Source organism: Physeter macrocephalus, chromosome 4 (genome assembly GCF_002837175.3).
Source record: "Physeter macrocephalus isolate SW-GA chromosome 4, ASM283717v5, whole genome shotgun sequence".
Lineage (NCBI taxonomy): Eukaryota > Metazoa > Chordata > Mammalia > Artiodactyla > Physeteridae > Physeter > Physeter macrocephalus.
Window position 1 is genome coordinate 57413907 of NC_041217.1, and position 26154 is coordinate 57440060.

Consider the following 26154-nt stretch of genomic DNA (forward strand, 5'->3'; position numbering starts at 1 on the left):
TAATAGTGGTGAGAGTGGACATCCTTGTCTTTTTCCTGATCTTAGAGGAAACGCTTTCAGTTTTTCACCATTGAGAATGATGTTTGCTGTGGGTTTGTAGTATATGGCCTCTATTACGTTGAGGTAAGTTCTCTCTCTGCCCACATTCTGGAGAGTTTTTATCATAAATGGGTGTTGAATTTTGTCAAAAGCTTTTTCTACATCTATTGAGATGATCGTATGCTTTTTATTCTTCAATTTGTTAGTATGGTGTATCACATTGATTGATTTGCGTATATTGAAGAATCGTTGCATCTCTGGGATAAACCACCTTGATCATGGTGTATGATCCTTTTAATGTGTTGTTGAATTCTGTTTGTTAGTATTTTGTTGAGGATTTTTGCATCTATATTCATCAGTAGTAGTCTCAGGATGTTTTGTATTTCTGCATTGTCTGTTGTAGCTTCTCCTTTTTCATTTCTAATTTTATTAATTTGAGTCCTCTCCCTCTTTTTCTTGATGAGTCTGGCTAATAGTTTATCAATTTTTTTTATCTTCTCAAAGAACCAGCTTTTAGTTTTATTGATCTTTGCTATTGTTTTCTTTGTTTCTATTTCATTTTTTTTCTGCTCTAATCTTTAAGATTGCTTTCCTTCTACTAACTTTGGGTTTTATTTGTTCTTTCTCTAGTTCCTTTAGGTGTAAGGTTAGATTGTTTATTTGAGATGTTGGTTGTTTCTTGAGGGAGGATTGTACTGCTATAAACTTCCCTCTTAGTACTGCTTTTGCTGCACCCCATAGGTTTTGGATCATCGTGTTTTCATTGTCATTTGTCTCTAGGTATTTTTTTATTTCCTCTTTGATTCCTTCAGTAATCTCTTGGTTATTTAGTAGCAAACTGTTTAGCTTATATGTGCTTGTGTTTTTTACGTTTTTTTCCCTGTAATTGATTTCTAATCTTATAGCGCTGTGGTCAGAAAAGATGCTTGATATGATTTTAATTTTCTTAAGTTTACTGAGGCTTGATATGTGACCCATGATGTGATCTATCCTGGAGAATGTTCCATGCACACTTGAGAAGAAAGTGTAATCTGCTGTATTTGGATGGAATGTCATATGAATATCAATTAAATCTATCTGGTCTATTGTGTCATTTAAAGCCTGTTTTTCCTTATTAATTTTCTGTTTGGATGATCTGTCCATTGGTGTAAATGAGGTGTTAAAGTCCCCTACTATCACTGTGTTACTGTTGATTTCCTCTTTTATAACTGTTAGCATTTGTCTAATGTATTGAGGTGCTCCTAGGTTGGGTGCATATATATTTATAACTGTTATATCTTCTTCTTGGATTGAGAGCTGGTTTGGTGGTGCTGAATTCTCTTAGCTATTGCTTGTCTGTAAAGTTTTTAATTTCTCTGTCGAATCTGAATGAGATCCTTGCCAAGTAGAGTAATCTTGGTTGTAGGTTCTTCCTTCTCATCACTTTAAGTATGTCATGCCACTCCCTTCTGGCTTGTGCAGTTTCTGCTGAGAAATCAGCTGTTAACCTTATGGGAGTTCCTTTGTATGTTATTTGTTGTTTTTCCCTATCTGCTTTCAATAATTTTTCTTTGTCTTTAATTTTTGCCAATTTGCTTACTATGTGTCTCAGCCTGTTTCTCCTTGGGTTTAGTCTATGGGACTCTCTGCGCTTCCTGGATTTGGGTGGCTATTTCCTTTCCTATGTTAGGGAAGTTTTTGACTATAATCTCTTCACATATTTTCTCGGTTTCTTTCTCTCTCTCTTCTCCTTCTGGGACCCCTATAATGCAAATGTTGTTGTGTTTAATGCTGTCCCAGTGGTCTCTTAGGCTGTCTGCATCTCTTTTCAATCTTTTTTCTTTATTCTGTTCCGCAGCAGTGAATTCCACCATTCTGTCTTCCAGGTCACTTATCTGTTCTTCTGCCTCAGTTTTTCTGCTATTGATTCCTTCTAGAGTATTTTTCATTTTGCCAATTTGCTTACTATGTGTCTCAGCCTGTTTCTCCTTGGGTTTAGTCTATGGGACTCTCTGCGCTTCCTGGATTTGGGTGGCTATTTCCTTTCCTATGTTAGGGAAGTTTTTGACTATAATCTCTTCACATATTTTCTCGGTTTCTTTCTCTCTCTCTTCTCCTTCTGGGACCCCTATAATGCAAATGTTGTTGTGTTTAATGCTGTCCCAGTGGTCTCTTAGGCTGTCTGCATCTCTTTTCAATCTTTTTTCTTTATTCTGTTCCGCAGCAGTGAATTCCACCATTCTGTCTTCCAGGTCACTTATCTGTTCTTCTGCCTCAGTTTTTCTGCTATTGATTCCTTCTAGTGTATTTTTCATTTCAGTTATTGTATTGTTCATCTCTGTTTGTTTGTTCTTTAATTCTTCTAGGTCTTTTGTTAAACATTTCTTGCATCTTCTCAATTTTTACCTCCATTCTTTTCCTGAGGTCCTGGATCATCTTCACTATCATTATTCTGAATTCTTTTTCTGGAAGTTTGCCTATCTCCACTTTATTTAGCTGTTTTTCTGGGGTTTTATATTATTGTTTCATCTGGTACATAGCCCTCTGCCTTTTCATCTTGTCTATCTTTCTGTGAATGTGGTTTTTGTTCCATGGGCTGCCGGATTCTAGTTCTTCTTGCTTCTGCTGTCTGCCCTCTCATGGATGAGGCTATCTAAGAGGTTTGTGCAAGTTTCCTGATGGAAGGGACTGGTGGTGGGTAGAGCTTCATGTTGCTCTGGTGGGCAGAACTCAGTAAAACTTTAATCCGCTTGTCTGCTGATGGGTGGGGCTGGGTTCCCTCCCTGTTGGTTGTTTGGCCTGAGGCGACCCAACACTGGGCCTACCCAGGCTCCTTGATGGGGTTAATGGCAGATTCTGGGAGGGTTTACACCAAGGAGTACTTCCCAGAAATTCTGCTGTCAGTGTCCTTGCCTTCACAGCAAGACAGCCACTCCCCACCTCTGCAGTAGTCCCTCCAATACTAGCAGGTAGGTCTGTTTCAGTCTCCTATGGGGTCACTGCTCCTTCCCCTGGGTCCCGATGTGCACACTACTTTGTGTGTGCCCTCCAGCAATGGAGTCTCTGTTTCTCCCAGTGCTGTCAAAGTCCTGCAATCAATTCCCGCTAGCCTTCAAAGTCTGATTCTCTATGTATTCCTCCTCCCATTGCCAGACCCCCAGGTTGGGAAGCCTGACATGGGGCTCAGAACCTTCACTACAGTGAGTGGACTTCTGTGGTATAAGCGTTCTCCAGTTTTGTGAGTCACCCACCCAGCAGTTATGGGATATGATTTTATTGTGATTGTGCCCCTCCTACCATCTCATTGTGGCTTCTCCTTTGTCTTTGGATGTGAGGTATCTTTTTTGGTGAGTTCCAGTGTCTTCCTGTCGATGATCGTCCAGCAGTTTGTTGTGATTCTGGTGCTCTCACAAGAGGGAGTGAGCGCACTTCCTTCTACTCTGCCATCTTGAACCAATCTTGGGAAATTTTTAATTAAAAAGGATTTAAGGGAATTCTCTGGCCATCCAGTGGTTAGGACTCTGTTTTTACTGCAGAGGAGCTGGGTTCAATTCCCTCATCAGGGAAGATGGCTGTTCTCTTGCTCTCTGTACATCTCCTGCTTCACCAGTTCTTGCCTCACCTTGTCACCTGACTGACTTTCCCTATTAATTATAGAGCCTAATCAGTAAAATCGGCCTGAACTTTTGATAGAAAGATATCTTACTTTTCTTTAAATTCTCTAGAGGTGACTCCAGGTCTCAATTCATAATATGTTTTATTTTTCGTGTCTCAACACTTTTACCATCTTTCCATTTTAAAAATTAAAAAGTTTCCTTATTATAAAAGTAATGCATAGTTTTTGCAAAAAAAAGAAGAGATACAAATAAAAGAAAAAAAAAGAAAAACACAAAAAGGAAAAAAAATTAGATCTATCCACAATCTTGCTACCATGTAATCACTATCATCCTTGATAATGTATGATAGACAAATATATATATTAAAATGAGTTAATATCTTACATACTGTTTCATTATGATTTACATAATATGTTGTTTATATATTTTCATATCAATATTCATCTATATGATGTTGAAAGTCTATATGACAATTTTATCATGTAAAAGGATATATCATAAATTGCTGATTTGGGAGGAGGAGGAATTAGAGGAAGGTGGTCAAATGGTACAAACTTCTAGTTAGAAGGTAAATAAATACTAGGGATGTAATGTACGGCATGATCACTATAGCTAACACTGATGTATATATGAAAGTTAGTAAGAGATTAGATCCTAAATGTTCTCATTACAAAGTTTTTTAAAAAGTATTTTTTTATTTTCTTGTTTTTTGTATCAATATTAGATAATGAGCATTCACTGAACCTATTGTGGTAATCATTTCATGATGTATGTAAGTCAGATCATTATGCCATACACCTTAATCTCATATAGTGTTATACATCAATTATATTTCAATAAAACTGAGGGAAAATAAATAAATTACTGATAAAAGCCTTATTTTTAGACACTGAATTTCTCACTCCCTAACATTTCCCTTCCCTTTTTCTTTTACTTTTTTTATTCCTTTCTTTATTCCTTTTACTTTTTATTCCTTTACTTTTTTATTTTTTTTATTCCTTTTTATTCCTTTACTTTTTAATTTTTTAAACCAATATAAGCAATAGCACAATGAATATTCTTTTACATAGATCTCTGGGCACTTTGATTATTTTATTAGAATAAAAATTTATTTTATTAGCCCATGAATTTTTGCTAGCTTTACCCCCAACAGTACTATGTGAACATGTCTGTATTCTTTGCCATCTCCCTCTTCCCTCCTCCTTTTTTCCTACTGATTTGTTAACACTTTTTGTTTGTTTAAGAATATTATTCCAGGGCTTCCCTGGTGGCGCAGTGGTTGAGAATCCGCCTGCCGATGCAGGGGACACGGGTTCGTGCCCCGGACCAGGAAGATCCCACATGCTACAGAGCGGCTGGGCCCGTGAGCCATGGCCACTGAGCCTGTGCATCTGGAGCCTGTGCTCCACAATGGGAGAGGCCACAACAGTGAGAGGCCCGTGTACCACAAAAAAAAAAAAAAAAAAAAGAATATTATTCCAGTTTATGTCATTTTTGTTGCATTTTTCCCCCTTCTGCTATCTTTCTTTATCCTTTTTTATGGGTATAAGAAGGCTGTCTGGGCTCAGGACAGATACAGGATTGGCTACAGTTATTTAATGCAAGTTATTTAGATGTCATTTTCCTTTACATGTGCAAAATTGAGATAATTACAGGGTTGTTATTAGCATCAAGTAAGTTGTGATGTAAAATAATGAGCACAGTGTGTGCCTCTTAGTAAGCATTTGATAAATGGTAGCTATTATAATAATTTACAGTTTGAATGTTTATGTAGTCACATTTATTTTTTTTCTTCAGCCATAGGTGTTATACCTAGGAATTACCTGATGGCTACATGAATATTCACCTGTGTTTTTTTCTGGAAAATTTTAGGACTACTAAGGTTTTATATTTTACATTTAAAATCTTTCATCCATATGGAATGCATTTTTTTTTTTTTTTTTTGTGGTACACGGGCCTCTCACTGTTGTGGCCACTCCTGTTGTGGAGCACAGGCTCCAGACACGCAGGCTCAGCGGCCATGGTTCATGGGCCCAGCCGCTCCGCGGCATGTGGGATCCTCCTGGACTGGTTCACGAACCCGTGTCCCCTGCATCAGCAGGCGGAGTTCTCAACCACTGCTCCACCAGGGAAGCCCCTGGAATGCATTTTGTTGTTAATTATGAAATGGTGATCTGATTACTTATTTTTTCCTAATATAGTTAATCAGTTTTCCCAACATTTAATGAACAAACAATCCTTTGCTCACAGATTTAAAATGCTACTTTTATCATATATGAAATTCCCATTCACACTCATGTGTGAATTTTCTCTTTTGTTTCATAGATGTGTCTACTGCTGCATTGACTGCTGTTCTGTTTTATTTATTGAGGCTTTACTATAATTTTTAATATCTGATAGGAAAAGTGTCATCTTGTAATCATATTTTCCAAAGTTTCTAGGATATTCTTTTATATCAACACTTTTACATTAAATTTGGCAAACTAATGTCTAAATAATCCTGAATAACATTAAGTGTATAGCTTAATTTGATGGAGAATATCTTTTACAGTATAATACTCCCATTTAGGAAAGTCCCTACATTCATGTTCTTAAATAAAAGTACCTCAGAAGAACTTCATAGTTAACAATATTAATAGTGAATATTTCTTGTTAAGATTATTTTTAGGCATTTCATACATTTTTGCTCTTGTGAATGCTACTACCCCTTTGACCATTTTTTTCTGTTTCTGCTCTTACACAGAAATTTATTTTTATAAATTGCTATTATTAATATAACCAGCCACTTTACTGAATTTATCTGCTCTAAAACTTTTTGAATTTTTCCAGCAATCACATTATTTGTAAATATGCAGTCTCCTCATTTCTAATAGTTGTAAGTCATTTTTCTTTTTTTATTACATTATTTAGAACATTTAAAACACTGTGTAGTAATAGCAATAACAAGAGAAATCTGTCTTTGTTCCTCCTGTGCTTTTTTAAAAATTGAAGTATAGTTGATTTACAATGTTGTGTTAGTTTCTGGTGTACAACAAAGTGATTCAGTTATACATTATCTATTCTTTTTCATATTATTTTTCATTATGGTTTATTACAGGATATTGAATATAGTTCCCTGTGCTATACAGTAGGACCTTGTTCCTTTCTTAACCATAAGTTTGTTATCTATGTCTAGAAATCCTTATTTTTTTCTGTCTTTAATGATCATGGGAGGGCTATATTGTATTTTACTAATGAGGATAATGGCTCTCTTCCTAATGTTGTATTCCTTTTATTCTTGTCTTTAAATATGTTCTTTCTGATGCTGAAATCAATAGAAACAGAGCACAGTGACTTATCATTTCCTTATCCAAATTGACAATATTTTTCTCAGTGACTATCACCCATTTCAGTCAAAAATTGTACATATTCTAGGTTTTCCAATAGTTGATTTTAAGGGAAAGAATTGTTCTGTTTCATTTTTGTTGTTTTCTTTTTGTTACCTTTGCAGAAGATAGGCTGATGACATGTTGGTCTTTCTCATTTGTTACAATCTCGGTGATACTGAACATGTGCCCCACAAGTTTCCCCACTGGCTTGGTGCTGATATTGGGGTGCCACAACCGGAGCACTTTATCATCTCCTGAAAGAAGGACATGTGAAGATTATTTATTTTCTCAGAGTTGCAGGTGGTCACAGTTTAAAGAGTCTCTCTCACCCTTAATCATCTCCTTATCTTTCTTCTAATATCAAATCAGTCTGTTTCTTTCAGGATGCTGTCTATGATTGACTTGCTAAGAGTCTAGCCTTGTTTTGGATCTGCTTCTTCTTGTCAAGGCTGTTTTGTAATAATTGTATTTACATATATAAATGTGAATTCTTATAAATATTCTATGAGTCCTTTTCTTGATTTAACACTTTCCTACTCATTCATGCATTAATGTATTATTTATACTTTATTTACTTCCCAAAAGTACTTAAGACAGCTGTTCTTTTGTTTGTACATTTTTTAATTATGCAAGCATTATAATAATAAAAGGAATCAAAGGAAGTGAAAAATTGCACATAATCTTTACCATTTTAACAAATCAGCTGTTTTCGTTTTTCCATCTTCCCTTCTAGCACATACTCATGAGCATACAAAATTTATGTGCAGTTACCATCATGGCATAGATAAGATTTTATTAATTGTTAAAATCATATAGGTACATAGTAAAAGATTTAAATAATATGGAAGGGTATTATTATTGTAAAAATGTCCTCTTTTTCCTTATAATCCCTAGTTCCACACCCTATAGGTTGTCACTGTTAACTTCTTTCTCTCTCTTACAAATAGACTTCTTTTTTCTTTTTTCTTTTTTTTTTCTTTTTTTGGCCTCACCATGCAGCATGCAGGATCTTAGTTTCCCAACCAGGGATCAAACCTGTTCCCCCTGCAATCGTAGTGAGGAGTCTTAACCACTTGATGGCCAGGGAAGTCCCATGAATAAACTTTTTATTTTCAGAGTTAAGAATAACATTTTTCCATTTATATTTAAATACTTTGAATTATTTTCAGAAAATACTTTTTCTCAACAAAAAAAGAAACACTACCACACATAAAATATACACAAATAAAAATATATTATAAATGTTGCCCAAATACAGAAATCACTGTTTTAAAATGTATTTTTATCAAGAAATTACAGGATGCTATATTGAATGTACTTTCTAGTCTGGGAAATGTAGTCTAGCTGTATATCCAGTAAGAGATAATATAGGTTTGGTGAATAGCTGGCAGTTTTTATGATATAACTAGATGTGTATGTATAAACATATATGATAATAAAATTTTTATTAAGTTTTAATTTTTAATATCAGAATTATAATAGATCATGGGTAAAAGATACAGTCAAACAATTCAATTAGCAGATGTCAAACAATTTAATTAGCAGATATAAAACAAAGTACTGTTTTAGACCCAGTAAAATTGGTTATCAGTTACATGATTAAAACTGAGTAATTCCAATAATGCAGTATCTTGCCTGATTTGCTTTTCACTGTCTATGGCTAAGTATCACATTTCTCAGGTACATTCAGAACCCTAAGCCTCAGGCCCATAAATCATCCTGGATAATGTTGGACAGGGTAACTGCTGAAATGGGCACTGTCACTCCTGAAGGATGAGACTAGTCTATCCCCTGAAGAAAATCTATGACTTGTATACTACATGCAGAGGGATTCAATAGACGATTGCCACCTGAGAAATGTCCAGGCCTTTTAAACTAAGGGCTTTGTTCAATATGCATTGTGAAGGAAACTCAATCTTCCAGAGGTTCTCTATTATCTACTACCAGAGGTCCTCCAGCTCTGCTTGCTTTTCTTTGATAGTAATGAAATCCTTATATAGTCTGTGTGGCTACTTTTTGGACCCAGAATGTACAGAGAGACACGATACTAACCTCTAAATGCATACAGTATTTCAACTGCATTATTATTATTATTAATCAGTTGTCTCATGCTCCAACTTATAGCTATCTATAAACATGCCTTATTTGTGCTTTAGATTTTGAATCCTTGAATATTAGAAATTCAACCTGATCTTTATGTGGTTTATCATGTCTAGTCCAGAGCAGTTGTGTAATAAATGTTTGTTGAATGAAACATGTACAAATGCATGCAGAGTCCCCAAGATAGTTGGGATGGCAGATAATTGTTTTTATATACTAGACCTTCCAAATTAGGAGTTTAATTCTTAAAATGGCCAGTAGAGACAACTATTGGGTAAAAAATTCTTGGTGTTCACCAAAATAATGCTCAGGAAATACCTTGTCCTTGTTTGGCTATTTTTTTTCCTTCTGCAAGAACTTCTGTTTTTTCAAGCTCATCAAATGTCCCTGCACATTTAACACATTCAACTATGTTTAGCAAATCTGCTTTTAGAGTATATTTTGAGTCATCAGCTGCTACATACTGCACATGGAGCAATCAACAAGAGTATTCTCCTGAGAAAAATGTGTTTTCAGTTATTGAGGATTTGCATTTTCTACTAACAGAGGCTCCATAACTGTGGCAGTTCAATAAATTACACATGGTGAAAAGAATTAGCTGCTTGTCAGTCATACTGCTAAATGTTTTCTTGCCTTTGGAAGAATGCTAGAAACACATAATTAGCAAGTTTTCAAAGCTGAAATGGAGATCTTATAATAATTAACACTGAGGTTAGTGACAGTCAAATGCTTTAATCCATAAGCACTGAAGTGGTTTGAGTCCCAAAACATTACCAAACACATTTTTTTTCCAGAACTGATTAAAATACTTAAGACTACAAAGTATACAAAAGTTGGTCCATTCCTTTTTTCTTTTTTTTTTAAATTAATTAATTTATTTTTTAAAATTTATTTTATTTTTGGCTACGTTGGGTCTTCGTTGCTGCTCACGGGCTTTTCTCTGGTTGTGGTGAGTGGGGGCTACTCTTCGGTGCAGTGCGCAAGCTTCTCATTGTGGTGGCTTCTCTTGTTGCAGAGCACAGTCTCTAGGCACGCGTGCTTCAGTAGTTGTGGCACTCAGGCTCAGTAGTTGTGCCTCGCAGGCTCTAGAGCACAGGCTCAGTAGTTGCAGTGCACGGGCTTAGTTGCTCCGCAGCCTATGGGATCTTCCTGGACCAGGGCTTGAACCCATGTCCCCTGCATTGGCAGGCAGATTCTTAACCACTGAGCCACCAGGGAAGCCCTGGTCCATTCTTATGTTTTGCATTCTTTTGTGTGGGAACGAGGGGTTGTCCAAAGGAATTGGTTAAGATTAATGTGACAGCATATCTTTCAGAACAATCAGATTTTAGAAATCAAATCTAACTGTAGCCATGTATTTAAGTACTACTTTTTCAAAGGCTTTGTGTGCAGGGCTCAGGTTGAAGCAGGACAGAGGCCATTGCTTTTATCTAACTGAAGACAAGCTGCAGTGAATGCAGCATCCACTGCAGTCTGATTCTCAGGCAATTTTGCTGCTTACTCTCTCACCACCAATATACTCTCCTTCCCTCACCTCTTGGAGCAGCTACTCCCTCCGACTTCCGGCCAGGACCATTGCAAGTAATGAGCCAAGATAGTCAGGAAAGGGCAATGGGGGATTAGGAAATTATGATACAAGCATTCAGTGCACGGGCTTAGTTGCTCCGCAGCCTATGGGATCTTCCTGGACCAGGGCTTGAACCCATGTCCCCTGCATTGGCAGGCAGATTCTTAACCACTGAGCCACCAGGGAAGCCCTGGTCCATTCTTATGTTTTGCATTCTTTTGTGTGGGAACGAGGGGTTGTCCAAAGGAATTGGTTAAGATTAATGTGACAGCATATCTTTCAGAACAATCAGATTTTAGAAATCAAATCTAACTGTAGCCATGTATTTAAGTACTACTTTTTCAAAGGCTTTGTGTGCAGGGCTCAGGTTGAAGCAGGACAGAGGCCATTGCTTTTATCTAACTGAAGACAAGCTGCAGTGAATGCAGCATCCACTGCAGTCTGATTCTCAGGCAATTTTGCTGCTTACTCTCTCACCACCAATATACTCTCCTTCCCTCACCTCTTGGAGCAGCTACTCCCTCCGACTTCCGGCCAGGACCATTGCAAGTAATGAGCCAAGATAGTCAGGAAAGGGCAATGGGGGATTAGGAAATTATGATACAAGCATTCTACTTCTTTTATTGAAAACATCTGATTTTAGTATTTCTTCTGTTCCCTTATGTGTTATAGATCTCATTATGGAGCTCTCTACATGATAGCCTTAATTAGTACAGCTTAAAGAGTTGGATTCCTGTGTGTGCTTAGAATCATCAGTATTGAGTGTCAGGAAACTTGCCCCCAGTCTAAGCCATGATTCCCACATATTACTTTTCAGATTCTTATCCAGACACCTTTCTTTCTTTTCTTGATGTCTTTAACTGAAATGTAGGTTTGTGACCAGTTAATGCTTTGTTTTTCTGAATACACGAAGATGTGGCTATATATTGAATAACATCTAATTGGAAAACTGGGCTCCAATTTTTCAAAAGGACAATTTAGTTTATCTCCCTATGAACAGGAAGTTTTTAAAACAATAGTATCAGAGTATTTCGTTCAAAAGAATCTTAAAATTTATGTAGTCCAACTTCTTCATTTTACCAGATAAGGAAAATGAGCACCAGGCAGAGATTAAGTGATTGTTGAAAATCATACAGTTGGTTAGTGGCCAGGCTATGACTAAACCCAGTTCTTCTATCTTCTAGTTCACTGTTTTTATTAGTTTTGCTTTCCAGTAGACTACTATAAAATTTTTTAAAATAAGATTTGAACCACAATCTAATTTTAAGTAAGTGTTGTGGCAGGCCCAAAGCTGAGGACAGATTTAAGTACAAACTTTAAATGCACAGTGTACTTGAAAAAAAATTAACTTTATGTCCTCAAAGGAGATTACCCTGTCATGAAGTGAAAGTGTAGCTATCATTATGTGTACCTCAAGGCTGAGGCAGGATACTCTTTGTAGGAAACCAAATATTGCCTGCTGTGTGTGTTTTGGGAGAAGAAATTTGAAGAAATCTTACATGGAAGGGGGCCAATAGCACTTATTCATCTAACATCTTGCCTCCTTTAGTGAATATGTGTACTCTAAGTGTTTACCAAATGGTATATTTGTTGATGTTTTTGATGGCAGGGCTTTCTTCTTCTTTTTTAAAATCTTTTTTGCTCTTTTAAAGTTCAGATCTCCAGTATAGGCCATTTTCTTGGTGTCTATTTGTTTGGGTTTCTGTTTTGCTCATTTACATCTTTCAAGTCTACATGCCCCTTGTTTCCTTTAAGGTGACCCTGATCTCCTTGAGGAGCCTCTGGGAGCTCATCTTCTCCAACACGCAGGCAACCTACGGAGTCCTTAACAGCTCCTATCTCCAGCCATATCTTTTCCCATCACCAGTAGGAATATCCTCTCAGATGTCTAATTGACACTTGATATTTAAGTATTTAAGTTCAAAATTGAAATTTTGTTTGCATTCTTTCTCCATATAAGCAACCTCTTCTCAATTTCTATGTAATTATCAATGCAACTGCTATTCTATGTTTCCCTCCTTACAAACTTGGAGCTGGCTGCTCCCTTTTATTAATCCCCAATATCATTCTGTCTCCAGGTCTTATGAATAATTTATTTCTCCATGTCTTAGAGACTGACTCTTCCTTTTCTTTTTCTATAGTGCCTACAATAACTCAGACCCTCACCATCTCACTCATGACTTCTGTAACAGCCTCCTAATGAACAGCAGTTTTCAATTTATTCCAATAAAACCTGTATAAGTTGATCAAAGTGATTGTGCCTAACTGTTGTAAATGAATTGAATTAATAATTATTGATAACCTACTATGTGCCACGCATACCTTACCTCAATTAATCTTAAACACTACCATATGAAGTAGGTGTGTTTTTTTGTTATTGTTAGCATCAGTATTAGCAAATTTGGATTGAAGACTTGTTATGTGCAAGACCCTGTGTAAGTACTTTATTTTTATAATACCGTTATGAGTAGGTATTATTATCAGCTCCATTTTGCAGGTGAGATTAAAACATATAGGAGTTAATAACCTATCCAAGGCCATACAGCTTGCCAGTAAGAGAGCCAGGATTTGTTCCTAGGCAGTCTGACTCCAGAGCCCATGCTGAAAGCCATCACAGTCTTAGAACATCAGTATGATAGATAAGGAGTCTGAGGCCGGAAGAATATTCTGTCACCTTTCCCCTCAAGTTTCTTATATTTGTCATCTTTCCTCCTACTCTCAGCAGATAATCCTAGCCCTTAAATGTTGGTATTTTTCAGCACTCTATCCTTGATCCTCTTCTCTGTTAATGCTAAACCATTAGCTCTTGACATTTTTGTCAGGGACTCCTTTGAGGATTTGATAAAATTTTGGACTTCCCAGAAAAATGCACATAGACACACAAGTATTCAGCGGCAGGGGCTGTAGGACTCCCTTAAAGCCCACACATGGGCCCCAGGCTAGGAATTCATGCTCTCACACATTGAAACAAGTTCTAGAGAGATTAAATATTTAAAGGTAAAATGTAAAACAAACAAAAAATTATAGTAAATATGGGAGAATTTGTTTCACACATTCACAGGCTGGGGAAGGCCTTTCTAAGTGTGCCACCAAATCAAAAAGCCACAAAGAAAAAGAATGACAGATTTGACTTTATACAAACTTTAAAATTCTCTAAAAGTTTTTTCTAGCAGTAAAATGCTATAACTGCATGAAACTCTATAACTGTGTTAATTAAGGAGAGCACTGTTTGCAAAGTAGAAAATCTCCGTGTAACATGAAATGTCCTCTTACCTCCCGTGACAATCACGTTTGCTTTTATACTGTAACAAAAAGTGTTTGCTCCTCTTGGCATGGAAAACTCTCTGACAGGCCTGCAAAACACAAATTAGATATAAAACATGTATATTTTTCCTTATAAAGCTAATTCCAACTTATAAATAGATTGTGTTCAAGAGGCTCACTTCTAAGTTGTTATGAATCCATTTACCCACAGAAAATATTATAAGCAAAGATTAAATTCTCACTGACCCACAGAACCTACTTACTCCATAATATGATATTAATGCAGCATTTGCATTGTTTCTGTTTAAAAAGAAATCCTTTCCTCCACCCTGGAGTTGCGGTTGTGCTGGTGTTAAGGATGGGCAGAGATATATCACGTCTTAAACCAGAAATTATATTGCTCAGCTAAATGAGTGTAGTACCACAGAATGGCAGGAATGTATTTGGACACTTCCCCCTCACTCACTACCCATATCCGACTTGCTGTCAAGTCTCGTTGATTTTACCTCCTAAATAGACATGAAATCTGACCACTTCTTCGCATTTCCGCCACAATGTCTTGGTTCAACTCTCCATCCCCTCTCACCGGAACTACTGCAATAAACTGCTAATCTCTCAGCTTCTACTATTTCCCATTCTCTTTCCCCAATCCCACTCCAAATCCTGTTGTCAAGTTGCAGCCAAAGTGATCTTTCTAAAACATGAGTTGGATCACATCACTTTTCTCCAGTGGATTCCTGATGCTCTAAGAAACACCAGTTTCCTTCACCTGGCCCACCAGGCCCATATGGTGCTGGGTGGTCCTTGTCACCTTTTCAGGCTCACTCCATGCCCTCCTCTTCCCCTGGATCCAGCCATATGGTCTCTTTAGCCTCCTTTCTGGCCTCACTGAACTCTCTTTCTCCTCAAGAGCTTCTGCACAGGGCAAAGATTTTCTTCCCCCCCGGATCCTAGCCACACTAACAGACACCCTCCTGTAAGTGTCAGCTTAAATATCACTTTCTCAGAAAGGCCTTTCCTGGACTCCACCCTCCTGCACCCACCAACTAAAGTCTTTTGTGTTATTTTCTAGTCTAGTACCATGTTATTTTCCCTTAGGCATAAAGCACCTGACCTTAGTCTCCTCTTGCCTTGTATGTTTCCTTTTCTTTTTTCTTAAATAAAATGATAGTATATACTATTCTGTTCCTTGGTTTTTTCACTTAATAATATATCTTGACGATCTTTCCAAATCAGTAGGTAAAAAACTTTCTCGAACCGCAATGCTGAGGGACGATGGCCGGGGCTGCTAGCCCGTTCAGAGGTCGCGCCATAGGGTGCTTTCCGCTCACCCTGCCTGTGGGCGACTTGAGCAACTTGTGTCTTAAGGAAGAGAAAATCAAACCAGATGCCAATGGTGCTGGGGTCAACACCAATGCTAATGCAGAGAAGGCAGCTGAAGAAGAGAAAGAGGACAGAGCCGCCCAGTCCTTACTCAACAAGCTGATCAGAAGCAACCTTGTTGATAACACCAACCAAGTGGAAGTTTTGCAGCGGGATCCAAACTCCCCACTCTACTCAGTGAAGTCCTTCGAGGAGCTTCGGCGGAAACCACAGCTTCTCCAGGGAGTCTACGCCATGGGCTTCAACCATCCATCGAAGATACAAGAGAATGCATTGCCTTTAATGCTTGCTGAGCCGTACGTGTCCTGATGCAATTCTATCTCATTTTTAACCTCCCATGTTTTTTTTAACTTTTATTATTTTAAAAAACTATACTAGTAATACATGCTCATTTTAGAAAAGTTAGAAAACAGTGAAAAATAAGAAAAAAGAAATAATTTGTAATCTCCCTCTCCCCTACACTATTAATATTTGGAGTAGAGACTTCTAGATGTTTTTCTATGTAAACTTGCATATGTATACTTTTTTCTTAAAGGAAACATATAAAATGTTTAAATGTTTTTTTGATACGATAATTACATAATAATATTTCTATGTTGGTAAAGACATTTATATCATTTATATACACCATGATTTCATTATATGGATAAGTAAAATATATGTGTCAAATGTAGAAGACAAAAACCAAACAGGGTTCTAGGAGATCAGAATAGTACAATTGCTAAGGTCGTTTTCTGGTGCAGTGCTTCTTACTCTTTCATAGGCATTTGAATTTCATAGGAATTTATTAAAATGCAGATTCTGATTTCAGTAAGTCTGAGGTGGGGACTGAGGTTCACCATTTCTAGTAAGCTTCCCGGTGTTGCTGGTGCTGCTGGTATCAGACCACATTTTGAGGAACAAGGTTCTAGAGCATGAGAACTTTTTATAAAAACTGATCCCTACATCACATATGATTATCTAAATTTGTACTGCATATAATCCTAAATCCCCCTTTCCCTATTTGTCTGAAAATAGATACTTTAGGTTTGTATTTTCTCAAAGTTTTTTTTTGTTCTGTGTCATAATGTATTTTTCAAGGTGGATAATGTCTTTTGAGCATACTTAAAAATGAATAAATTGAATGTTTATTAGATTGTTAAAAAAAACCTTTCTCATTCTTTTTTCTAATTGTCATAGAGTATTCCTTTGTAAGACTAAATCATCATTTAATTTCTGAGGGACATCAAGCTGTCTCAAATTTTTTTTGATTACAAATAATACTGCAACTAGCTGTCTTTCTTATAAAAGTGCCATTTCATATGTATGTATTTCTAAAAGACAAGTTCTTAGAAGTGGTATTGCAAGTCAAGGGGTACATGTATTTGTAATTTTAAATTATATTGCAGTTTCTTTTTAATTCTTTTTGCCCACTAGACTACACTTCTTTAAATGTGGCTCTTTACAAAAACTGGGCCTCATAAAGCATAACTTCTACGTAGCTTATGTTTTGGGGTTATCTTTGAGATAGTAAACCCAAGGGGCAATACCCAGAAGCATCTTGGATTGCAATTATCACCCTAAACTTCAGGTGAGAATAAATTTTCATTATAAGTGTCCAACGTGGATTTAGGTTATAAAAGAAATGGTTATGAATTAAACACAGGCTGTAGATTTCTCAGAACACAATCACAAAGTCAATGAGAGAGCAGGTAAATGAAGTTTGAATTGCAGTCTTTGGGAAGATGAAGTTATAAGATTTGGCTGAAACAACTTTGTTTAATGTCAGAAAAATTATGAAGAAAAAATTTGCTCAACTAAATTCAGGAATTTACATAAGAGGCTCTTGCTGGAAACTATGGATCATGTGTAGTTTTTCCAATTATGTTACTTTTTATTCTTCCTTAAACCTAAGGTAAAGAGTATTCCTTAGACCCCTACATCCAACTTCATCAACCTCTTTACTTAGGTCAGAAATTCTCATGACCTTAGAGCAGTGGTTCCTAAACTTGGAATCAGAATCACTTTGGATGCTAAAATATAAATTCCTGATCCTATCCCTAACTTAGTAAATCAGAATCTCCAAGGGGCTCAGAAATTCATATTAAATTTTTTTCCAAAATGTTTTCTCACATATATGCCTATAACATTTACTTGTAAATTATATACATGTATTACACAATTAATATAGTATGTATATTATAAACAAACAGCAATAAAAATGAGATAAAAACGTAAAAGAAAGGGAATTTCTAGATTTTCTACCCACTTTCTGATGGCTCATCTTGCATTCCCTGTGGGGTATATGCACCCTGCTTTTGAGTTGGTTCCTGATAGTTTCAAGAAAGAATATGAGAGCTCTTTCTAATTTTTTTTTTTTTTTTAACAGGAGCCCCAGTAGGAGGAGGTGGTGGGAAGGGCAGACTTCTGTAGGGACCTGCCATAAAATGGATGGAGCATGACAGGGCAAACTGGTGAAGTGGACTTAGAATGCACCCAGGGGTGAGGTCAGGAGGCCTAGATTTTGTTCACATTCTATTGCTAAATATATGACATTAGAAGCATCACTTAATTTTGCTGAACTACACTTTCCCCACTTATGAGACCAAGGATTGGATATAGTTTAAATAGCTTCTATTACTTAAAATCTTTGATTTTATGCTTTCTGTGTGGATGTGGCTGGGTAGGAGTCCAGCAGGCCACTGCATAGCCTATGTAGGTGATGACCAGCACTATGCAGCACACAACCTGCATAACCGTTACCAGTGGCCCCTGGGTTGGGGTGGGGGAAAGTACATGAACAAAGACTCCAATGACTCATTGTACTTTCTAATCAGTAGTGTAGCTCCCCTGTGTGGGGGAAGAAGTGAAATTAGAGCAGCTAGAGGGTTGTGGGACAAATAGATCTGAATTTATGGATTCATTGAAGGTTGTTGACTATAGAATTTCCATATTGGAAATGTTCAGGATAGTATGTTTGAAAATTGTTCCTGCCTTACCTAAGATTATTAAAGCATTAGATTTCTGTATTAAAGAATGTCTGCAGTTGGCAAATAAGTTGGGGGAGGGCATAGTGAGCTAAAAGTATACTCTGAAAGGGAAGTAATCAAGAGAGAGAAATTCCCCAATGACAACAAGGCCTGTGAAAGAATTTTTGGGGGCACTCAGTAGGACCTCAACAAAATTTACTGAGTACAAACTGAATGTCCAGCACTGGTCTAGAGGAAACATCAGTGAACTGTGATAGCAGAGGTGAGAGTGTTCATTAGTTAAGATGTATACAGGAGCCAGGCAGGTAAACTATATGAGCGAAGCAGGCTGGCTAGGAAACTACAGGGAGTGCACGGAGAGTGCATGTCCTATGGGAAGTGGGAGCCAAGGCCCAGAGTCAGTTGACAAAACCAAATAAATGACCGTAAATGCTACCAAACAAAACACCATTTGCAGGTTGCATTTAGCTCGTGAGACCAGTTTGCAACCTCTGAATGAGACAGCTCCTATATTTTAAAAAACATACACGATGATAAAATAGCAATAGTTTAGACAAAATTTCCAATTTTAATAAGTGAGAATGATCATTTAGAGGAGAAAAAAAATAGCTTTTTTGTTTTAAAGTTCAAAAGTAACACAAAGTATCAGTGGGAAGTTTACTAAATAAACAGAGGAATAGATTATACTACTTCTATGTAAAAAGATACCTCTGAGATATTTTAAAAGATTTTTTCTTCCAAAAAATTTATATCTAGTTTATAGTAGTAATTTTTCTGACTAGCTAATGCAAAGGTAAACTATAGTCCTACTTTATTCAAATGACTACTTATTCACAGTTCATGAAAAGCAGCCCTAATTCAGTAACATAAATCTAAAGTCAGAATTTAGAATTTTGAAAATGTTTAAACATTCCATATAAGAAGTAGTTTCTACTTATCTCTGGTGACTTATTTACACTTTTGCCAATGACATGTTTTTCTGATTGACTGAATGAACTGAACTCTATTAGGTATAAACTGGGAATGGCATTATTTTCTTCTACCCTTGTCTCCAAACACAGCCCCTTAGTACATCATCTTGCCCCAGCAGCAAGTCTTCTTGGACCAGTTTCCATTAGGAAGGGAAATTCCTGCTAAACCACTGACTGTGGCCCACAGGAAATTCACACAGGTTAGTCATGCAGGACAGTGTCAACCTGAATGCATCCCCACCCTATTGTCTTGGGTCCCTCCTGCCAGGTAGGAATGTGTGCATTAGGCACAGCAGGTGCAGAGCTGAGGGCCCACAGTAATTTGGGGGGCCCACAGAAATGTTCTAATTGTTCTTAAAATCAAAGGAAAATATTTAAGTTTAGGGTCAAGAGAAGTGTTTTAATTTTTTTCTCATATCAGAAAAAATAAAATTTTTAGAGCCTAAAACATTAAAAAAGTTGAAGTCTTTAAAATTATATCAAAAATAACGTGCAATATTGATAGCGTTATGGTGGGAGGGACACATGAAGGCAAAAGTGCTCAGGGCTGCATGTCATAATATGGTCCAGCCTGCAGCCTTCAGAATTCCCCATGGGGAAGCAAGTAGTGGTCATAATGTACATATGTCACCTGTCAAACTTGCCTAAGGTGAGCCTGTGTCCTTTGGGGCCTCAGCAAGTAGCCCCTGGGGAGCCAGATATATTTCCCTGCTTTTTTGGCTCTCCTGGAGCAGGTTGTCCTGGAGCAGGCTCTCCTCCAGTGGTCTGAGGTGGGGGACACTGTCTCCCACCTCCACCCTCACCCTGGGCATGGCAGACCAAATGCCTCAGCATTCCCCATAGTTCCACAGCTAGGTAACTGCATCCTTCTTTTCAACTATTTTAGAATTGCTTGTTGTTTCTTCATTTCTGTGGGTGACTGATAAGATAAGAGTCATGGGACTGGTCTGACTACCTTCTAACAATTCTGTGAGGATGGTTTAGCATATCTTTCTTTAAATGGAACTTTAGCTGAAATTCTAAGATAGCAGGAAAAGAAACATTTAATGCCCTGTTAGTTGATTATGGATCTATCAAACATTTTTACATCAATGTCTCAGCATGTAAAATGGGGATCATACATACTTCCCATTAAAATTTTTTTTGTTTTTTTAAAAATACCTGCCCATTAGATAAAATTAATCTATTTTCCTGGCCCACATAATTAAATGGACCAGAAATGGATGAACTGTGTCTTTCAATAAAGCCAGTTGCAACTAAGAAACTTCATATAATTGATGTCAACTGGGAAAAAACTTAAAAGATTAGCTGCTTTTCACAGATATTTTATATACATATTCAACTGCATAGTTTTTAACAGATTTCTTTCTTATTCTGTAACTAGGTGTAATTTACTCTTACTGGTACATACCAGAGTGTTCTCTGAGAAAGTTATGATAATATTAACTAGTATTTCCACAGCATTTTACATCTGAAGAATGAAGAGAGTTTTCACTCAACATCTTACAGTGCAGTGAGATATCTGGTTTGGTGTTTGGACTTGAGCTCAGGTCCTCCACACCCTGGTCCCTCCTCAGGGATGGGGTGGTAGGCCAGGGGTGGGGGGGGACCACCCTCTTGTCTAGGATGCCTCAGGGGGACCCACATCTAAACACTGACCACAGCAAGATACCACTAGACTCATAGTCTTATGTACAATGTTGGCCCATATTGTCCATTCCATAACAAAATAAAATGTAGATACCATGGGACTTTGAACACAGAAGGCTCCCAATAAATATGTTTGAATACCCTTCAGGGACAAATACCACTGGTTGACAATACTGTACCAGTTTTCAGAGTCACACAGAATAGAAATATAATGATTCTGGGAAGTTCCCTCTGAATTATTCCCTGAGATAATAGTAGATAATAGTACTTTTGAAGGAGAAACATTTTCTAATAATTTCTTCAAAATGAAAAAAAAAAACAAAACAAACGCTGTACTATCAAAAGACCTTGCCTGAATCATAGCATACTTCATCTCAGTTTCCCTACTAATGTTACACAAATTCGTGAGCTCTGATCTGGGGAGGGAAGCAGGGTAATCAGATGGAATGTTACATAATTAGGGTAATTCACTGAATGTAATACGATGCTCAGACAGGAAAGCATTCAAGGGGGATCATGTAATTGCTAAAGGTAAAGGGCCATTGAGCAAGTTTGTATCCTCTCTTAACTTCCCTTGGGGTGGGGGTAGATGGGAGGAATGCAGGGGACAAAGAAGAAGTCATTTTTATTTCCTCCTTGATGATGTAAGGCAAGAAATTTGCGTGCCTCAGGTAAAGTATTATTTAAAAATAGTGGTCCTGGTGGAGTTTACAGAGCCGGTGGGTGGTGCTGCTGGTAGCTGGGTGCTATCCAAAGGCGACGGGGCGTTGCTAGGGGAGCGAGCTGTGTGACCGGTTGGGCCACACTTAGCGTGGGACGAAGCTTCAGCTACTGTTCGACTGCCTGCGGCCTCCCCTTCATGTCGGCCCTCGAGAAGAACAAGCACCTCGGCCGCCTGCCCCCTCGCCCTCCTCTGCCCGGCAGCGAGAGCAGTCAGAGCGGAGCCAAGATGCGAATGGGCCCTGGAAGAAAGCAGGACTTTTCTCCTGTTCCATGGAGTCAGTACTTTGAGTCCATGGAAGATGTAGAAGTAGAGAATGAAACTGGCAAGGATACTTTTCAAGTTTACAAGAGTGGCTCAGAGGGTCCAGTCCTACTTCTTTGGCATGGAGGAGGCCATTCTGCCCTTTCTTGGGCTGTGTTCATGGCAGCAATCATTAGTAGGGTTCAGTGTAGGATTGTGGCTTTGGATCTTCAAGGTCATGGTGAAACAAAAGTCAAGAATTCTGAAGACCTGTCTGCAGAAACCATGGCAAAAGATGTTGCCAATGTGGTTGAAGCCATGTATGGGGACCTTCCTCCTCCAATTATGCTCATTGGACATAGCATGGGTGGTGCTATTGCAGTCCACACAGCATCATCCAACCTGGTGCCAAGCCTCTTGGGTCTGTGCATGATCGATGTTGTGGAAGGTACAGCCATGCATGCACTTAATAGCATGCAGAATTTCTTACGTGGTCGTCCTAAAACCTTCAAGTCTCTGGAGAATGCTGTTGAATGGAGTGTGAAGAGTGGCCAGATTCGAAATCTAGAGTCTGCCTGTGTCTCAATGGTTGGCCAACTCAAACAGTGTGAAGGAATTACAAGTCCAGAAGTCTCAAAATCTATAGTAGAAGGAATCATAGAGGAAGAAGAAGAAGAAGACGAAGAAGGAAGTGAGTCAGTAAACAAAAGGAAAAAGGAAGATGACATGGAGACCAAGAAAGACCATCCTTAACACTTGGAGAATTGAACTGGCAAAAACAGAAAAATACTGGGATGGCTGGTTCCGAGGCTTATCCAATCTCTTTTAGTTGTCCTATTCCTAAATTGCTGCTCCTGGCTGGTGTTGATAGATTGGATAAAGATCTGACACTTGGCCAAATGCAAGGGAAGTTCCAGATGCAGGTCCTACCCCAGTGTGGCCATGCAGTCCATGAGGACGCTCCAGACAAGGTAGCTGAAGCTGTTGCCACTTTCCTGATTCGGCACAGGTTTGCAGAGCCCATTGGTGGATTCCAGTGATCCATAATGCCCAGCGGAATGGACAGAACCAGCTTCCACTGCAGCCCGGGAGGCCATATTCCAGTCCCATCTCTTCCAGTTATTTGCTGTGTTGACTTCGGCCCAAACAGGACAGTCTGTACACCGTCCACATGACCTCAGGCACTCAGGGCTTCAAATCTGCCAACACCTAAACTTTGTCTACAACCTAGATATCTCCTGAACTCTGGATACTTCTAGAGTTACTAGATACCTAGATACTCTAGGTCCATCTACTTCTCCATATCTCCCAGATGTCCAAAAGCCACTCATATTGACCATTCCTAAAACCGAACTCACCTTCCCCCTAAAACTTGTTCTTCCACCCACGTTTCCTAGCTCAGTAGTGATAGATACCACCATCTCTCCACTTGTCCAAACCAGGCAGCCAAAGTGCCCTAGATGGCACCCTTTCTTACCTCCATATCCAGTCTACCACCAAACCCTGTCCCTTCTCTGTTCTATGATGTCTCCTTTCCTTGCCTCAGCCCCTCCCCTGGTTATCCTCTACATACTGTTGGAGTCCTCTTCCTAGTAGGCTTTGGAACCAGGCTGCCTAAATTAGAACCTAAGGCCCATCCCTTACTGGCTGTATGAGATAGCTACGTACTCTCTCTCTTTGTGCTACAGTTTCCTCATCGGAAAAATGGAGATCAATAGTATTTACCCCACAGAGTCTTGAGGGCTATGTAAGTTAATATAGGTTAAGTGGCTCTCTCAGTAACTGACACAGGGTAGGCACTTAATAAATAGTTCCTATCATGTCAATCTCATATTATATATATATATTTTTGGCATCTTTGTTGGAGTATAGTTGCTTTGCAGTGGTGTGTTGGTTTCTGCTTTATAGCAAGGTGAATCAGCTATACATATACATATAGCCCCATATCCCCTCCCTCTTGCGTCTCCCTCCCTCCCTCCCTCCCTGTCCCACCCCTCTGGGTGGTCACAGGGCACGAGGCTGATCTCCCTGTGCTATGCGGCTGCTTCCCGCTGGCTATCTATTCTGTGTTTGGTGGTGTGTGTGTGTCCGTGCCACTCTCTCACTTTGTCATGGCCTGCCCTTCCCCCTCCCCACATCCTCAGGTCCACTCTCTGGTGGGTCTGCGTCTCCATTCCCGTCTTACCCCTAGGTTCTTCATGACCCCATATTATATTTAAGACCTTCTTTACTCAGAGTTGTTTGTGGGCCAGTAGCATCAGTATCATCTGGAAGCTTGTTAAAGATTTTGTCCCTACCCCAGACCTATTGAGTTGGTACTGATCTGCATTCCAACAGGCACATTAATTTTGAGTTCTGGTTTAGATGTTCACTAAATATTTCTGAGTAAAGCATGAGCTCCCTAGCAGAAAAAAAAAAAAGAAAAAAAAAATAGTGGACCTCACTCTGGGTTACTGCCTGTGATTAATCCATATTGTACCCATTCCCAAAGAAAAAGAGAAGGTGCAATAGAAAACTTTAGAAGGTGCAATAGAAAACTTTAGAAGGTGCAATAGAAAAGCTTTTTCTTTAAGGATCCGGATAATAAATATTTTACAATTTCCTATTTACTCTCTGCCACTGTAGCACAAAAACAGCTGTAAATAATACGTAAACAAGTGGCTGTGTTCCCATATAACTTCATGAGCAATGAAATTTGAATTTCATATAATTTTCATGGGTCATGAAATATTATTCTTCTTTTGATTTTTTCAACCATTTAAAAATGTAAAACCTATTCTTAGTTTGCAGATGCTACAAAAACAGATGGCCCACTGGACATGGCACATGCTGTTTTCTGACCCCTACTATAGAAGTGGGAACACAAAGCACAAGCCAGTATAGGTCTACAGTAACTCCACCTGATCTCAGTATTAAAATTCATTTTCTGATGTATTTCAGTATCTTTATTAAGGGAACAAAAAGAGGAACTTTTACATTTATTGAGCACTAACTATATATACCATGCATTAAGCTAGGCACTTTACCTGAGTAACTTTTTACATACCTTATAATACTACAAGGTAGGTATATTCATTCCCATTTAAAGATGGAAAAACTGAGACTAAGTAGAGCTAATGGTAACGTGTTCAATGGTCACAAAGCTTTGAGTGCCAGACAGAAACCAGTTCTGACTGGCTCCATAGCAACCCTACTGAGAACCACTACATACTTTCTAATATTACAATCTGCCTCCAAGCTGGGTAACTAATAAAGGGTAATGCTAAGTAATTAATTGCTCATCTCCTGGAATTGCCAAGCTATTAAAGGGTTAATGGTTCAACTTATGTCTTGCAATAGGCCAACATTCTTTACATGGCAATATTAATAGCATATGTTCATTTTCCTGCTGGTACATTTGTGAAATTACCGTACAAAATTATGACCAGAATGGTAATCATTTCTTAAATGGAAAATTTTTTTTGAGAGGAGTTTTTTCTTGCCTTTCTGGGAGCTGTACTGGCTTCCATTTTAACAGCTGGCCAATTATGAATTAGTATAAATGCAGTTTCATCTGTCTCAGCTTAAGACTTATCATAGGAAATTGCAGAGCTAGGAATATGATGAATCTAGGGATGGGGTGGACTCGACTCTCTTTCTATTGAAATGACTCCTCAATGGCACTGACAGTTCTGGAAAACATGATTACACTGTATCACTTGAGAAATCTCTTTAGCTTCTAGATTTAGGAGAGTGACCTAAGGAAGTAGTTGAAAAGTCAGCCAGAATTTGACAGAATAGATCAATGATCATTATTTGCTGAGTTTGTGTATTTTTGTCTCACAGTTTCCTGACCCTCTTGGGCCAAATTCAAGGAGATATGGTAAATAGTAGGAAGCTCAGAATCGAGCTTAAAGACAAACTCCTGCCTATTGCAAAATAGATGCTCTTCAGACCTAAGACCAGAAAGTACTGGCAAGTTTGAAAAAGAAAACCTTCTAGATAATTTAAGTGTTTACAGCTACAAAATACCAAATCTACAGAACACTGTAGAGAGGAGGAATTTAAATTCCCTACAATAACATTACATAAATAAAAAATACATACTAACATTCATTTTGAAGAAAACATAAGTAAAAAGATTTATTAAACCCAAAGAATGGTTGCATCTGTGTGTGTGTGTGTGTGTGTCTGTGTGTGTGTGTGTCTGTGTTTGCACATAAGTAAAAATGGAATGGGACACAAAGATAAAAAGAAAAACGGAGCTGGAGGAATCAGGCTCCCTGACTTCAGACTATAGTACA

At 38.1% G+C, this 26154-nt stretch overlaps 3 protein-coding genes across 8 annotated transcripts in view; 2 read left to right on the forward strand and 1 right to left on the reverse strand.

Moving 5' to 3' along the window:
- The window catches only part of LOC102975635 (protein-L-isoaspartate(D-aspartate) O-methyltransferase-like), a 194397-nt gene extending 178001 nt beyond the window's left edge, over positions 1-16396 (forward strand). For all 5 annotated transcript variants that reach the window (XR_008617092.1, XR_008617096.1, XR_008617094.1 and 2 more), the window contains one exon: positions 15171-16396. Coding sequence is in view for 2 of the 5 variants with exons in the window: in XM_055084224.1 (XP_054940199.1) it covers positions 15210-15626 (417 nt within the window). In the remaining 3 variants the exon portion in view is untranslated. The remainder of the gene's footprint in view (positions 1-15170) is intronic.
- WDR64 (WD repeat domain 64) overlaps positions 1-26154 on the reverse strand; it is a 168510-nt gene that overhangs the window by 95966 nt on the left and 46390 nt on the right. For both annotated transcript variants that reach the window (XM_007118137.3, XM_028488653.1), the window contains 2 exons: positions 13944-14023; positions 7118-7257 (listed from right to left, as the gene is read on the reverse strand). In XM_007118137.3, the coding sequence (XP_007118199.2) occupies positions 7118-7257; positions 13944-14023 (220 nt within the window). The remainder of the gene's footprint in view (positions 1-7117; positions 7258-13943; positions 14024-26154) is intronic.
- Positions 21681-23543, forward strand: LOC102996595 (protein phosphatase methylesterase 1-like). The gene is given in 3 exon segments (XM_055084223.1): positions 21681-22621; positions 22623-22696; positions 22698-23543. Coding segments are annotated over 3 exon segments (1143 nt in total). The 5' UTR covers positions 21681-21766; the 3' UTR covers positions 22912-23543.